Source organism: Salmo salar, chromosome ssa12 (assembly GCF_905237065.1).
Source record: "Salmo salar chromosome ssa12, Ssal_v3.1, whole genome shotgun sequence".
NCBI classification, from domain to species: domain Eukaryota; kingdom Metazoa; phylum Chordata; class Actinopteri; order Salmoniformes; family Salmonidae; genus Salmo; species Salmo salar.
The window spans coordinates 16,118,866-16,134,727 of NC_059453.1; the positions used below are offsets into that span (position 1 = coordinate 16,118,866).

Genomic DNA, 15,862 nt, shown 5'->3' on the forward strand with positions numbered 1-15,862 from the left:
ACTGGTCAACATAGCAGCACCCACCGTAGCATGTGCTCCAGCAGGTATATCTCACTGGTCATCCCCAAAGCCAATTCTTTGGCCGCCTCTCCTTCCAGTTCTCTGCTGCCAATGACTGGAACGAACTGCAAAAACCTCTGAAGCTGGAGACTCTTACCTCCCTCACTAGCTTTAAGCACCAGCTATCAGAGCAGCTCACAGATCACTGCACCTGTACATAGCTCATCTGTAAACAGCCCACCCAATCTACCTCATCCCCATACTGTATTTATTTATTTTGCTCCTTTGCACCCCAACTTGCACATTCATCTTCTGCAAATCCTACCATTCCAGTGTTTAATTGCTATATTGTAATTACTTTGCCACCATGGCCTATTTATTGCCTTACGTCTCTTATCACACCTCATTTGCACATGCTGTATATAGATTTTTCTACTGTATTATTGACTGTATGTTTGTTTATTCCATGTGTAACTGTGTTGTTGTGTGTCGAACTGCTTTGCTTTATCTTGGCCAGGTCGCAGTTGCAAACGAGCACTAGCCTACCTGGTTAAATAAAGGTGAAAAAAATAAAAATTGTGGAGCTCCTGCAACGATATATAAACAGTACTGGCACCCAAAATGAGTACTGGCACCTATATCAGTCCAAGTCCAGCACTAAATTGCTCAATAGTCCAGCATACATGTAATCAGCTCAACTCTGCCAAGTCAAGAAATATGCAGCTTGTGAAACAGACAAGGGTCACAGTCATTTGACAGCTCATAAATAATAAGATGAATCTTTATTTATTCCACACAGAACACTAAGCACAGGTCAGCAGCATGGAATTAGAATGAGTGGAGGGGGTATAGAACCTCTCCTGAATGCGGATGCCCGTTCTACCAGTTCTAATTCTATGGTCAGCAGTACAGTACAGAACAGGTCCGCCTGCCCCTTTAAACAATAACCACCATAACCATGATAACATACTGTTGCCGTAGAGCTACAACAATAACAATGAGATTCAAGGTTTCCTTTTTCAAACGTGCCAGTCAATGTTTACATACATGTTCACTCAGTGCAAAACTACATGGCAGAAGAAAACACACTATCATTTTCCCCATTTAGATAAATACTCTATACGCTGGTCCTGATTCTGTGTTTCGGATACTGTAAATACCCTATTAGCTGGTCCCTATCTTGTGTGTCTTTGGTCAACTCAAACGAGCTTGATGAACTCATTTTATGATGATCCGTACAATCCAGTATTACTGATTCCTATTGGCTGTGTAATACTGATGTCTCAATGTGCAGGAAAAATATATGTGCAGGAAAGCAAAGACCTATCAAATCCAGCTATAGTGTAATGTGATGTGTGTGAGTGTGTATTTGAAGTGTGTGTGTGTATGTCCTGTGTGTGTGTGTGTGTGTGTGTATACACACATCTGTCTGCGTGTAGACGTGATAATGTAATGTCACGCTGTGTGAGTGATTATTATTATAACGTGTTCTAGCCTCACCGACGCCTTCTGACCACAGGGGGGGGGGGGTTCTATTTCTTGGCCTTGCCCTGAGCAGCCACAGCCTCCATGGCCTTCTTCACTGTCTCCTCGTCTCCCAGGAACTGCATGGGCCCTACAGGCTTCAGGTTCTTGTCCAGTTCATACAGGATGGGGATCCCTGTAGGCAGGTTAAGCTCCATGATGGCCTCCTCTGACATACCTGGAAGTCACCAACAATAACAACAATCAGTGAATAATCAGTAACATATACAACTAAACACTAGGAAGGTTCAACTCCATGATGGCCTCCTCTGACATACCTGGAGGTAAATAACAATGAACAACAAGTCAACAATAATCAGAAAAACAACAATATCAGTAACATACCACTAATCTGGCATGACCAACACTGGAACATGAGTAAGCGTTGAGATGTAGGGAGGTTCTTTCTCCCTCTCTCTCTCCCTCCATCCCCACCGCCCCTAATGACCTACCCTCCAGGTGCTTGACGATGCCTCTGAGACTGTTGCCGTGGGCGGCGATGAGAACCCTCTTCCCGTCCTTGATTTGGGGCACGATTTCATCGTTCCAGAAGGGCAGTGCCCGGGCAATAGTGTCCTTCAGGCTCTCACAGGACGGCAGCTGGTCCTCCGTCAGGTCGCCATAGCGACGGTCCTGCAGGAAAGAGATGGTTAGTGCTGCAAAGTCAAAGCCTGTTAGCCCAGGTCTGTATGGTTGACACCATGGTGTCTAATCACAGAATATGAGTTCAGTGATGTTGTAGATGTGTGTATGCCTCTATGTGCATGCTTCTGTGTGTGTACCTCTGTGTGCGTACGTGCGTGCCCCTCTGTATCCGCATCCCGTGTGTGTGTGTGTGTGTGTGTGTGTGTGTGTGTGTGTGTGTGTGTGTGTGTGTGTGTGTGTGTGTGTGTGTGTGTGTGTGTGTGTATATATCCCTCTCACCTGGCTGATGTTGTTGTAGTAGTTGTGCTCCTCCTCCATGGGAGGAGGCGGGGTGTCATAGCTCCTCCTCCAGATCTTAACCTGGGCCTCGCCGTGCTTCTCCGCTGTCTCCGCCTTGTTGAGCCCCGTCAGGCCTCCGTAGTGGCGCTCGTTGAGGCGCCAGGTGCGGTGGACAGGAAGCCACATCTGGTCGATCCCATCCAGGACCAACCACAGAGTCCGGATGGCTCTCTTCAGGACTGAGGTGTAGCACACGTCAAACTCATAGCCAGCATCTGAGGAGGAGAGAGAGAAAGAGAGAGTAGGGGTTAGAGAGAAAGAGAGAGTAGGGGCTAGAGAGAAAGAGAGAGTAGGGGCTAGAGAGAAAGAGAGAGTAGGGGCTAGAGAGAAAGGGAGAGTAGGGGCTAGAGAGAAAGGGAGAGTAGGGGCTAGAGAGAAAGAGAGAGTAGGGGTTAGAGAGAAAGAGAGAGTAGGGGCTAGAGAGAAAGAGAGAGTAGGGGCTAGAGAGAAAGAGAGAGTAGGGGCTAGAGAGAAAGAGAGAGTAGGGGCTAGAGAGAAAGAGAGAGTAGGGGCTAGAGAGAAAGAGAGAGTAGGGGCTAGAGAGAAAGAGAGAGTAGGGGCTAGAGAGAGCGTGTGTGTGTGTCAATGAGTAATGTACACATATGGTTCTTTACTTGTGGGCACATCTTAATAGTCTCAAGTGGTTTCCTCGTCTCCTTTCCTTCATCTGCACTGAGGTGAAAGAATTACATGTTACAGTAAATAGCTGGTAGGCATCCACCACCAACATATTACTTATGCAGGTGAAGGAAAGGAGACAAGGAGAGGAGCAGTCCACTTCCACTATTGAGATGCACCCTTATTTCCTCTTTTCGGGGGCGAGTTGCTTTAGGCTATCCAGGCTAGGCTATAATGCTAGGCTATAAGCCTAACACAACCTCAATTTGACCAGCTCCACTACATAGAGAACAGACATGCTTTCAGGTTGTAGGGGCTGATAACAGTTCACATTATGCCACCGGGCAAGTCCTTCAAGTGATGGTTTAGATAATGCCGCAGTGACACAACTACCTGTTTCCTCAAGCCGCGCCTTGCGTAACGGGAATAGCCTACACTACTATCTGTCAGCAAAACTCTCCATGCCCTGTCTTAATCCTATGAGAGAACGAAAGAGACAAACATTATAGACCGGGACACCTTTTAACGCCTGTCCTCCTCTCTTCGCCTCCTGCTCCCCGGTTTCACTGAGTTCCGCGTCGAACCATCCGCAGAAGCGGTTCTCCTGGTTCCAGCAGCTCTCTCCATGACGGATCAGAACCAACTTGTACGCAGCCATCTCGAATCCGTGACGTTTGAATTGACCTCAGCTGTATTTTCGGGAATTTAAGAGCAAAAACCGTATTGTCAAATGCGGAGAAAAGCCCCGCAGTAGTGTCGTGGCTGATAAGAAATGAGTATTCGGTTCGAGAGGTTACATAGGCTAGCTGTTCTGTTGTGAACTTGAAAGCTCCTTCTGAATAAGAATAATGCCGACAGACTTCCTGCCGCGCTAGACCAATCAGAAACCCTCTCGTGTGCGGTGCGGAGGAAGCGAACGCGCAGTGGAGCACGTCAGCCAGTGATGTTCAGTGGATAGAAAGCACAGTAGCCTAGGCGACCATTATATCACAGTGATGAAATTTTATGCCTATGTTGGGTGTATGCGTAGTATTGAGATACTTTATGGGTAGCCTATTATTGTATTGCTTGTTTTTACATGTATTATAGGCTACTCATATGCTGCCATATCTTCCTCTCTCTGCCCCATGCATGAAAAAAGGAAGTTTATTATGTCCCAATATAAGGACATGATAATGACACATTCTTTTTGTATTGAAACAACTTTATTGATAACTCATTTCAAAAGAGATCTGCATCAGGTGGTTGTTAGATGACCCCCTGATACCAATCTATCCAATCTGACAGCAGACTGTAAGGGTGGCAGTCACCATTGTGTAAAGGGAACCGTAGAAGCTTGGTATGCAAGCAAGTGTCCAATCAGTGAGTCTTGTAGAGCGGCAGTCTCTTGTGGAGTCGTGACTTGGTCTTCCGTCTGAATCGTCCCAGCTGCTCTCTGTACTCCCCGTGGAGCATGGGAACATAGCCACGCGGCTCACACAGCTCCTAGACAGACAGACAGACAGGCAGGCAGGCAGGCAGGCAGGCAGGCAGGCAGGCAGGCAGGCAGGCAGGCAGGCAGGCAGGCAGGCAGGCAGGCAGGCAGAGGAACAGAGGGAAAATGCATTGAAAGCTTTTATGAATAGGCTGAATAGAAGATAATTTGGAAATGAATACCCTAACCCCCCCTAAATGTCTAAATCATGGGGGTGGGGGTCATGGCTGAGACCTTCAGGGTTGTGTCAACAACACTCTGCGTTGTAACTAGAAACAATGCTCTTGTTTATTCAGAGAGTCAAGGGAAAATGAGAAACGCTTAAAAGACAGTTTGTGATTCACTGCTCTGAGACATGGAATATGAAGAAGACACTGTTTTCGTTCATACCCTAGTGATTTTAGTACAACACCTCTTGCAACCTTGTCAACAGGTGAAGCTGTTGGACTGGCAGGAATCCAGGTTCAAGTGTCAGTCGTAACTATCCCTCCCCCTTAAAATGTGCTGCACTATTATAAGTAAGAAGTATACATTGATTATGAAGAAACTGTCCTATTACATCTCAGTTTAAGACATGCTTCATAATGTAGCGACTGGACAACCCTCTTGGCATAATGCTGGTTAAGTCGTTATAGTACAGCGATCGGAGCTACCCCTGAATTCACTACAATGATGTACTTAGGAACCGTACCGGGTAGCAGGAGTAGAAGTGTCTGTAGCCCCCCTCCAGCAGGTAGAGCTCAGGGTAGAAGAGCAGAGGGTAGAGGGAGGCATGGAGCACTCTGTCCAGCTCTCTCAGGTAATGACATCTACAGGGGAAAGGTGGGAACAGCCAGTCAGGATCAGGAAGTTGTGTATGTTTGTGGGATGAGGGGGTGCATGCAGCGTGTGGGTGGGAATGTGTATGTGTTTCTCTGTTTGTGTGTGTGTGTGTGTGTGTGTGTGTGTGTGTGTGTGTGTGTGTGTGTGTGTGTGTGTGTGTTTGTGTGTAGATGAGTGTGTGTGTTGTTCTCTCACAGCCGTGGGCCCCTCTCTGACGAGAACTCGCAGTGGAACACAATCAGTTTCCGTGGTGACGACCCCTCCATGGGTGACCCCTGTCCTGGTGGAGTGGTACCACTTCTGGGTGGATGTGACTGTGAGCTGGACCTCTGTAACACTCCACCCATGGAAGTACCACTGACGCCTGGATCTGGAGCCTGTCCAGGGGGGCTGGTGGGAGTTCTGCCCCAGGAGGAGAGCTGGTAGAGGGCAGGGAGCTGGAGTAAAACCTCCTGGATCTGAGCCTCGGTGTGGAGGTTGTCTGCCCCCTATGGGACACATGGAGAACAACATAAATATATAAATGTATATACAGTACCAGTCAAAAGTTTGGACACACCTACTCATTCTTTATTTTTAAAATATTTTCTACATTGCAGAATAATAGTGAAGACATCAAAACTATGAAATAACACATATGGAATCATGTAGTAACCAAAAAAGTATTAAATAAATCAAAATATATTTAGATTCTTCAAAGTAGCCACCCTTTGCCTTGACAGCTTTGCACACTCTTGGCATTCTCTCAACCAGCTTCACCTGGAATGTTTTTCCAACAGTCTTGAAGGAGTTCCCACATATGCTGAGCACTTGTTGGCTGCTTTTCCTTCACTCTGAGGTCCAACTCATACCAAAGTATATCAATTGGGTTGAGATCAGGTGATTGTGGAGGCCAGGTCATCTGATGCAGCACTCCATTACTCTCCTTTTTGGTCAAATAGCCCGTACACAGCCTGGAGATGTGTTGGGTCATTGTCCTGTTGAAAAACAAATGATAGTCCCACTAAGCGCAAACCAGATGGGATGGCGTTTCACTGCAGAATGCTGTGGTAGCCATACTGGTTAAGTAAGTGTGCCTTGAATTCTAAATAAATCACAGACTGTGTCACCAGCAAAGCACCCCCACACCATCACACCTCCTCCTCCATGCTTCACGGTGAGAACAACATGTGGAGATCATCCGTTCACCTATTCTGCGTCTCACAAAGACACGGCGGTTGGAACCAAAAATCTCAAATTTGGACTCATCAGATCAAAGGGCAGATTTCCACCGGTCTAATGTCCATTGCTCGTGTTTCTTGGCCCAAGCATGTCTCTTCTTCTTATTGGTGTCCTTTAGTAGTGGTTTCTTTGCAGCAATTCAACCATGAAGGACTGATTCACGCAGTCTCCTCTGAACAGTTAATGTTGAGATGTGTCTGTTACTTGGACTCTGTGAAGCATTTATTTTGGCTGCAATTTCTGAGTCTGGTAACTCTAATGAACTTATCCTCTGCTGCAGAGTTACCTCATGTGCGACTGCACATGAAGAAACTTTCAAAGTTCTTGAAATTTCCCGGATTGACTGACCTTCATGTCTTAAAGTAATGATGGACTGTCATTTATCTTTGCTTATTTGAGCTGTTCTTGCCATAATATGGACTTGGTCTTTCACCAAATAGGGCTATCTTCTGTATACCTTGTCACAACACAACACAACTGATTGGCTCAAACGCATTAAGGAAAGAAATTCCACAAATGAACATTGAACAAGGCACACCTGTTAATTGAAATGAAATACATTCCAGGTGACTACCTTATGAAGCTGGTTGAGAGAATGCCAAGAGTGTGCAAAGATGTCACTGGCGAGTGTAGAGAGTATAGAGATATTGTTATCCACGTCGGCACCAACGATGTTAGGATGAAACAGTCAGAGGTCACCAAGCGCAACATAGCTTCAGCGTGTAAATCAGCTAGAAAGATGTGTCGGCATCGATTAATTGTCTCTGGCCCCCTCCCAGTTAGGGGGAGTGATGAGCTCTACAGCAGAGTTTCACAACTCAATTGCTGGTTGAAAACTGTTTTCTGCCCCTCCCAAAAGATATAATTTGTATATAATTGGCCCTCTTTCTGGGACTCACCCACAAACAGGACCAAGCCTGGCCTGTTGAGGAGTGACGGACTCCATCCTAGCTGGAGGGGTGCTCTCATCTTATCTACGAACATAGACAGGGCCCTAACTCCTCTAGCTCCACAATGAAATAGGGTGCAGGCCAGGCAGCAGGCTGTTAGCCAGCCTGCCAGCTTAGTGGAGTCTGCCACTAGCACAGTCAGCGTAGTCAGCTCAGCTTTCCCCATTGAGACCGTGTCTGTGCCTCGATCTAGGTTGGGCAAAATAAGAAATGGCGGTGTTCGCTTTAGCAATCTCACTAGTATAAAGACCTCCTCCATTCCTGCCATTATTGAAAGAGATTGTGATACCTCACATCTCAAAATTGGGTTACTTAATGTTAGATCCCTCACTTCCAAGGCAGTTATAGTCAATTAACTAATCACTGATCATAATCTTGATGTGATTGGCCTGACTGAAACATGGCTTAAGCCTGATGAATTTACTGTGTTAAATGAGGCCTCACCCCCTGGTTACACTAGTGACCATACCCCCCGTGCTTCCGGCAAAGGCGGAGGTGTTGCTAATATTTACGATAGCAAATTTCAATTTACAAAAAAAAAAAGAATGACGTTTTCGTCTTTTGAGCTTCTAGTCATAATCTATGCAGCCTACTCACTCACTTTTTATAGCTACTGTTTACAGGCCTCCTGGGCCATATGCAGTGTTCCTCACTGAGTTCCCTGAATTCCTATCGGATCTTGTAGTCATAGCAGATAATATTCAAATTTTTGGTGACTTTAACATTCACATGGAAAAGTCCACAGACCCACTCCAAAAGGCTTTCGGAGCCATCATCGACTCAGTGGGTTTTGTCCAACATGTCTCTGGACCTACTCACTGCCACAGTGATACTCTGGACCTAGTTTTGTCCCATGGAATAAATGTTGTGGATCTTAATGTTTTTCCTCAAAATCCTGGATTATCGGACCACCATTTTAGTGCGTTTGCAATTGCAACAAATAATCTGCTCAGACCCCAACAAAGGAGCATTAAAAGTCGTGCTATAAATTCTCAGACAACCCAAAGATTCCTTGATGCCCTTCCAGACTCCCTCTGCCTACCCAAGGACGTCAGAGGACAAAAATCAGTTAACCACCTAACCGAGGAACTCAATTTAACCTTGCGCAATACCCTTGATGCAGTTGCACCCCTAAAAATTAAAAACATCTGTCATAAGAAACTAGCTCCCTGGTATACAGAAAATACACGAGCTCTGAAGCAAGCTTCCAGATAATTGGAACGGAAATGGCGCCACACCAAACTGGAAGTCTTCCGACTAGCTTGGAAAGACAGTACCGTGCAGTATCGAAGAGCCCTCACTGCTGCTCGATCATCCTATTTTTCCAACTTAATTGAGGAAAATAAGAACAATCCGAAATTTCTTTTTGATACTGTCGCAAAGCTAACTAAAAAGCAGCCTTCGCAAATGGAGGATGGCTTTCACTTCAGCAGTAATACATTTATGAACATCTTTGAGGAAAAGATCATGATCATTAGAAAGCAAATTACGGACTCCTCTTTAAATCTGGGTATTCCTCCAAAGCTCCATTGTCCTGAGTCTACACAACTCTGCCAGGACCAAGGATCAAGGGAGATACTAAAGTGTTTTAGTACTATATCTCTTGACACAATGATGAAAATAATCATGGCCTCCAAACCCTCAAGCTGCATACTGGACCCTATTCCAACTAAACTACTGAAAGAGCTGCTTCCTGTGCTTGGCCCTCCTATGTTGAACATAATAAACGGCTCTCTATCCACCGGATGTGTACCAAGCTCACTAAAAGTGGCAGTAATAAAGCCTCTCTTGAAAAAGCCGAATCTTGACCCAGAAATTATAAAAAACTATCGGCCTATATCGAATCTTCCATTCCTCTCAAAAATTTTAGAAAAAGCTGTTGCACAGCAACTCACTGCCTTCCTGAAGACAAACAATGTTTACGAAACGCTTCAGTCTGGTTTTAGACCCCATCATAGCACTTAGACTGCACTTGTGAAGGTGGTAAATGACCTTTTAATGACGTCAGACCGAGGCTCTGCATCTGTCCTCGTGCTCCTAGATCTTAGTGCCGCTTTTGATACCATCGATCACCACATTCTTTTGGAGAGATTGGAAACCCAATTTGGTCTACATGGACAAGTTCTGGCCTGGTTTAGATCTTATCTTGTCGGAAAGATATCAGTTTGTCTCTGTGAATGGTTTGTCCTCTGACAAATCAATTGCAAATTTCAGTGTTCCTCAAGGTTCCGTTTTAGGACCACTATTGTTTTCACTATATATTTTACCTCTTGGGGATGTCATTCGAAAACATAATGTTAAATTTCACTGCTATGCGGACGACACACAGCTGTACATTTCAATGAAACATGGTGAAGCCCCAAAATTGCCCTCGCTAGAAGCCTGTGTTTCAGACATAAAGAAGTGGATGGCTGCAAACTTTCTACTTTTAAACTCGGACAAAACAGAGATGCTTGTACTAGGTCCCAAGAAACAAAGAGATCTTCTGTTGAATCTGACAATTAATCTGGATGGTTGTACAGTCGTCTCAAATAAAACTGTGAAGGACCTCGGCGTTACTCTGGACCCTGATCTCTCTTTTGAAGAACATATCAAGACTGTTTCAAGGACAGCATTTTTCCATCTACGTAACATTGCAAACATCAGAAACTTTCTGTCCAAAAATGAAGCAGAAAAATTAATCCATGCTTTTGTTACTTCTAGGCTGGACTACTGCAATGCTCTACTTTCCGGCTACCCGGATAAAGCACTAAACAAACTTCAGTTAGTGCTAAATACGGCTGCTAGAATCCTGACTAGAACCCAAAAATGTCATCATATTACTCCAGTGCTAGCCTCCCTACACTGGCTTCCTGTTAAGGCAAGGGCTGATTTCAAGGTTTTACTGCTAACCTACAAAGCATTACATGGGCTTGCTCCTACCTATCTTTCCGATTTGGTCCTGCCGTACATACCTACACGTACGCTACGGTCACAAGACGCAGGCCTCCTAATTGTCCCTAGAATTTCTAAGCAAACGGCTGGAGGTAGGGCTTTCTCCTATAGAGCTCCATTTTTATGGAATGGTCTGCCTACCAATGTGAGAGACGCAGACTCAGTCTCAACCTTTAAGTCTTTACTGAAGACTTATCTCTTCAGTAGGTCCTATGATTAAGTATAGTCTGGCCCAGGAGTGTGAAGGTGAACGGAAAGGCTGGAGCAACGAACCGCCCTTGCTGTCTCTGCCTTGCCGGTTCCCCTCTTTCCACTGGGATTCTCTGCCTCTAACCCTATTACAGGGGCTGAGTCACTGGCTTACTGGTGTTCTTCCATGCCGTCCATGGGAGGGGTGCGTCACTTGAGTGGGTTGAGTCACTGACGTGGTCTTCCTGTCTGGGTTGGCGCCCCCCCCTTGGGTTGTGCCATGGCGGAGATCGTTGTGGGCTATACTCGGCCTTGTCTTAGGACGGTAAGTTGGTGGTTGGAGACATCCCTCTAGTGGTGTGGGGGCTGTGCTTTGGCAAAGTGGGTGGGGTTATATCCTGCCTGTTTGGCCCTGTCCGGGGGTATCATCGGATGGGGCCACAGTGTCTCCTGACACCTCCTGTCTCAGCCTCCAGTATTTATGCTGCAGTAGTTTATGTGTCGGGGGGCTAGGGTCAGTCTGTTACATCTGGAGTATTTCTCTTGTCTTATCCGGTGTCCTGTGTGAATTTAAATATGCTCTCTCTAATTCTCTCTTTCTCTCTTTCTGTCTTTCTCTCGGAGGACCTGAGCCCTAGGACCATGCCTCAGGACCACCTGGCATGATGACTCCTTGCTGTCCCCAGTCCACCTGGCCGTGCTGCTGCTCCAGTTTCAACTGTTCTGCCTGCGTCTATGGAACCTTGACCTGTTCACCGGACGTGCTTGTTGCACCCTCGACAACTACTATGATTATTATTATTTGACCATGCTGGTCATTTATGAACATTTTAACATCTTGACCATGTTCTGTTATAATATCCACCCTGCACAGCCAGAAGAGGACTGGCCATCCCTCATAGCCTGTTTTTTCTCTCGGTTTCTTCATAGGTTTTTGGCCTTTCTAGGGAGTTTTTCCTAGGGAGTTTTTCCTAGCCACTGTGCTTCTTTCACATGCATTGCTTGCTGTTTGGGGTTTTAGGCTGGGTTTCTGTACAGCACTTTGAGATATCAGCTGATGTACGAAGGGCTATATAAATACATTTGATTTGATTTGATTTGATCAAGGCAAAAGGTGGCTACTTTGAAGAATCTCAAATATAACATATATTTTGATTTGTTGAACACTTATTTGGTTACTACATGATTCCATATGTGTTATTTCATAGTTTTGATGTCTTCACTATTATTCTACAATGTAGAAAATAGTCAAAATAAAGTAAAACCCTTGAACGAGTAGGTGTGTCCAAACATTTGACTGGTACTGATATATATACATATATATATAGAGAGAGAGAGAGAGAGAACTCAGATGAGCAGGCCCATACAATAGGTCATAAGTTATCAGACCGGTCAGCTGTTAACTTATTATGTATAATAAAATACATTTCATCAATATTATGGTCAAGGTTTTGGTTTATTTCTCTATTTGGTTTACTCAAAAAACATCACCCTGATGTGCCCACCGTGGTATTCATAAGGGTAGCGACAGTCTATGATGAGGAAGTCTCCCACTGTACCGCTGTACTGTCCTCTTAGCAGAGACGCCACCTGCAGGCCATCAGGAGAAATGCACCTCCAGTTTACCACAGCAACGGTAACAACCTGGCAACAGTACTAGCAGGAGACTACCCTCTAGATACCATCCCTAACAGGAATGTTGAAGTCCAATAAGCAGTGTTGTAGTCCACATAGGTATGTGCTGTGGATATCCTTTATGATTATGATAAAGAGGATAAAGGAGAATATAGAGAGAATATAAAGAGTGGGAGTGGAGGAACAAGGAAAGGAGGGAAGGAAGGAAGGAGAGATGGAGGAAAGGAGATGACATACTGTTTGGGCTGAGATGCAGTGAAGACCCTGGCCTTCCACTCTCTCTACTGGTAACAGTAATGGCTGTGGACACACACAACACACACACACACACACACACACACACACACACACACACACACACACACACACACACACACACACACACACACACACACACACACACACACACACACACACACACACTAAACATATTGTTCTAGCACAGCACTAACACACCTGATTCAACCAATCAAGGGCTTGTCCTAGCCTACTATCACCCAGCTAAAAAAAAAAAAACATGTTTTACAACGTTGTGAAAATGTTGACGTGAGGTTGCACACCTTGCTGTAATCTCCTGTCAGGGTGTGGTCCTCCATGGTAGAACCCAGGAGGCTACTGGGAGGGAAAGGCCGCCTTCTGGACTTGACCCGCCGTACAGAGAGCAATGCCTGATGAGATACATTGTTTTTAACCAGACTTCATAAAACTAATATGACACAAAAACCAGGGCCCCAGGTTTATAGGGGGATCCTATGTTTATCATTCTCTACCCTCCTCCCCGAAGTATGAACTTGTATGTAGTGGTGTAAACTTCAGGGAGCAGGGTAGAACATTGGAACACTGCAAATGGATCTCACCTCAACATCTGGCAGCTCCACGTCACCCTGACGGACACGCAAGGCTCCGCCTCCTGGCGGGGAACTTTGACCTTGACATCTGAGACCCCTGACCCCTGGGTCTGACCTCTGAACTGCAACGCTGCAGAACCGGGTCGACAGCTTCACACGCAGACGCTTCTGGACAACCAGAACCAGAACATCACATGATGATGTTCCTGAATACAGTTAGAGCCCAGAGTTTTTCCAGTCAGGTCACTCTGTTCCAATTCCAGTACCTTATTGATTATTATTCCCTCAGTTTCTTTGTAAATACTCACCATTTTAGGAGCAGAACATGCAGGGGAGAGAAACCTATAAAGTAAATAGTACAACAATGATTGAAAATGTAATTCAGACAGCAGACAGGAGGCTGCTGAGGGAAGGACGGCTCCTAATAATGGCTGGAATGGCGTGAATGGAATAATATCAAACACATGGAAACTATGTGTTTGATGTGTTCCATACCATTCCATTTATTCCGTTCCAGCCATTACTATGAGCCATCCTCCCCAATTAAGGGGTCACCAGACGCCTGTCATTTGTAGGCGCCTAATAATCCCTTTGCAATTTTTGCTTATAGAATCCATGTGTTCTCACCTTTCTCCCCTTCTCCTGTTCCCGGAGTCTGTCAGGATGTTACCTACATAGAGAGAATATTGTGAAAAAAAATCGGACTTAAAATCTTTGAGAATAATTTATTTATCAAAAGGGAAGCTACACATGTAAATGATTCACAAACTGAAAATGTATGCTCAACATAAGATATAAAGAGATTTAAATTCTGGACAAACTGGATTTAAATCTCAATGTTTTTGTCCCAAATTGCACCCTATTCTCTATATAGTGCACTACCTTTGACCAGGGCCTACATAGGGCTCTAGTCAGAAGTAGTGCACTATTTCGGGAACAGTGTCCCATTTGGGATTGAACCAATACTTCAGCCTCTGATGCATTCTAACTCTACCCAGCGTCATCAAGCCATGATGAACCGCTAATCATTCATTAGGGTATTTCCCCATCAGTCATTCAGAGCTTGCCCAGACCTGTCGGCGTCTCCTCTCCCCGGGGGACAAGCCCTCTGCCGCACGTCGAACCCGGCGTGGGCCCAGGGGGACTGGGAGTCACTAGCTCCGGCGTCAGTCGCAGCTTTCTGCGCGGCGTGTCGCTGTGGAGTATGAAATTGAAGTTTTTTTTAACTAACAAAGATCAAAAGATTTTCAACTATATAACAACTGGACTTGATAGTCTCCAGTCGCTCTGTTGCGCACAACGTCCCAAAGTGCCCACATTGTATTACTTACATTATTCCACATCTCCTAGCCTTCACATAGCTTTCTTTAGCTTTTAAGTAACCGTGATAACTGTGTGTTTACTCACGCGCCGTCGTGGCATCGGAGGCTCTTTAGGCTGAAGGAGAGCTCGGATACAGGTGAGGGTCCGGTGCCCGGTGAAGGTGACAAGCTCCAAACGGTCTCGTTGTGTGACGGCCCCGGTAGTGCGTCTCCCGGAGAGATTTCATTCCCAAGTACATTGAATGTCTCCATTCCTCGTCGCCTATTCTATCATAAAACAAGAGCAACGAATTATGCTTATTTAGAAGTAATCAAGATGTGCCTCAATTCTGTTAAACGTCATGCGTAAAATTATAACCAGCGAACATACCTAAGTCTACACAATATGCAAGATACACTATTTGCGTAAAGCTTTTCCAAAAGTGTTCCCAGGTCTCACCTGTGTGATGATGATTATGTTATGGGTCTCCATCCTCCCATCACAGCAGGGATGTTTCATTCAGCCCCTTCCCCGTGGCAACCGTGGTTGCTACAACAAGCCAGCTAGACCGGGCATGCATTGGGCACGTCCCCGCCACCCTCACCAACCAAGCGGCCCTGTTTATCTCTCCTTTCTCCCAAAGTGTGCACTTGTTCACTTCCTTTCACTGATTTGAAAGGAAATTACTAAGAAATATACTCTTGGTTATATTTAGCCTATACCCATACAGTCCTTTAATGAATACTTACAGAAACTCTCCCTCTATCCCATCCTCAGACAATCCAGTGCTTTTAGATTTGTGGGAAGTAGTGAACGAGTGCAGACTTCAGTAGAAAGGAGATGGGACGCACGCATAGCCTAGTCACCAACTCAAAACACTGGCCGGCCAGGCGGCCACCCACCGTGACTGTGTTGGTGGTGGTTCGTTCCCCTGGTAACGCATCCGCGGGATGCTGCGGCATTTGTTGTCATTATGAGGACCTCCTTCACCTCATGGGGCCATATCAAGTTACACAATAATACAAATTTTAAAAAAAAGTTACACAATAGCCTAAGTACGAAAAATAAATATTGACAATACATAGCTGAGGTCACTTCCAAAAGGTGGCCTATGTCCTTCACTGAATAGTAGGCTAAAGTTGGTCATATAAAGGTGTTTGGATGTATGAAGATATAATGCAATATCAGGCATTTCATGTTATCATTTCTGACACAAGGCCTATCTGAGACTAACGAGACACTGTTTTATTATCTCTCAACTTCTTGGTTAAATAAGAAATTACATTCTAATTGTTCTCCCTCTGGAAATTCATTCAGTTGGTCATCATTTACCACTATTCCATTGATCTGCAGCCATTCTA

The 15,862-nt window shown here is 45.3% G+C and overlaps 2 protein-coding genes across 7 annotated transcripts; both read right to left on the minus strand.

Moving 5' to 3' along the window:
- Window positions 1–751: 751 nt before the first annotated feature.
- LOC106564313 (phosphoglycerate mutase 1) lies at window positions 752–3,990 on the minus strand. 2 transcript variants are annotated; one of them, XM_045690842.1, is made up of 4 exons: window positions 3,646–3,987; window positions 2,449–2,723; window positions 1,977–2,157; window positions 752–1,702 (listed from the first exon to the last, which is right to left on the minus strand). In XM_045690842.1, the coding sequence occupies exons 1-4, from the start codon at window positions 3,782–3,784 to the stop codon at window positions 1,533–1,535; spliced, it is 765 nt and encodes a 254-aa protein (XP_045546798.1). In that variant the 5' UTR covers window positions 3,785–3,987; the 3' UTR covers window positions 752–1,532. The 2 variants fall into 2 exon arrangements, with proteins under 2 accessions (XP_045546798.1, XP_045546799.1); XM_045690843.1 differs by lacking the exon at window positions 752–1,702 and adding an exon at window positions 1,741–1,802 and having other exon boundaries at window positions 3,646–3,990.
- Window positions 3,991–4,319: 329 nt separating this feature from the next.
- cdc25d (cell division cycle 25 homolog d) lies at window positions 4,320–15,421 on the minus strand. 5 transcript variants are annotated; one of them, XM_045690838.1, is made up of 12 exons: window positions 14,961–15,421; window positions 14,607–14,783; window positions 14,273–14,394; window positions 13,827–13,869; window positions 13,508–13,541; window positions 13,209–13,367; window positions 12,912–13,019; window positions 12,589–12,651; window positions 12,208–12,306; window positions 5,618–5,910; window positions 5,292–5,409; window positions 4,320–4,611 (listed from the first exon to the last, which is right to left on the minus strand). In XM_045690838.1, exons 2-12 carry the CDS (start codon window positions 14,771–14,773, stop codon window positions 4,486–4,488), a joined length of 1,332 nt encoding a protein of 443 aa, XP_045546794.1. In that variant the 5' UTR covers window positions 14,774–14,783; window positions 14,961–15,421; the 3' UTR covers window positions 4,320–4,485. The 5 variants fall into 5 exon arrangements, with proteins under 5 accessions (XP_045546794.1, XP_045546797.1, XP_045546793.1 ...); XM_045690841.1 differs by having other exon boundaries at window positions 12,222–12,306; window positions 14,607–14,788; XM_045690837.1 differs by having other exon boundaries at window positions 14,607–14,788.
- Between the last annotated feature and the right edge of the window lie 441 nt (window positions 15,422–15,862).

Bases quoted from the DNA above. Each gene is read 5' to 3' on its own strand.
- cdc25d (XM_045690837.1), bottom strand. From the start codon at position 15,020: ATGAAACATCCCTGCTGTGATGGGAGGATGGAGACCCATAACATAATC. The intron at 13,542-13,826 runs GTGAGAACACAT...TTTACTTTATAG, and splicing joins AACAGGAGAAGGGGAGAAAG to GTTTCTCTCCCCTGCATGTT. The intron at 13,020-13,208 runs GTGAGATCCATT...GTATCTCATCAG, and splicing joins TGGAGCTGCCAGATGTTGAG to GCATTGCTCTCTGTACGGCG.
- LOC106564313 (XM_045690842.1), bottom strand. From the start codon at position 3,784: ATGGCTGCGTACAAGTTGGTTCTGATCCGTCATGGAGAGAGCTGCTGG. The intron at 2,724-3,645 runs GTGTCCCGGTCT...TCTCCTCCTCAG, and splicing joins AGGAGGACAGGCGTTAAAAG to ATGCTGGCTATGAGTTTGAC. The intron at 1,703-1,976 runs GTAGGTCATTAG...GGTGACTTCCAG, and splicing joins CATCGTCAAGCACCTGGAGG to GTATGTCAGAGGAGGCCATC.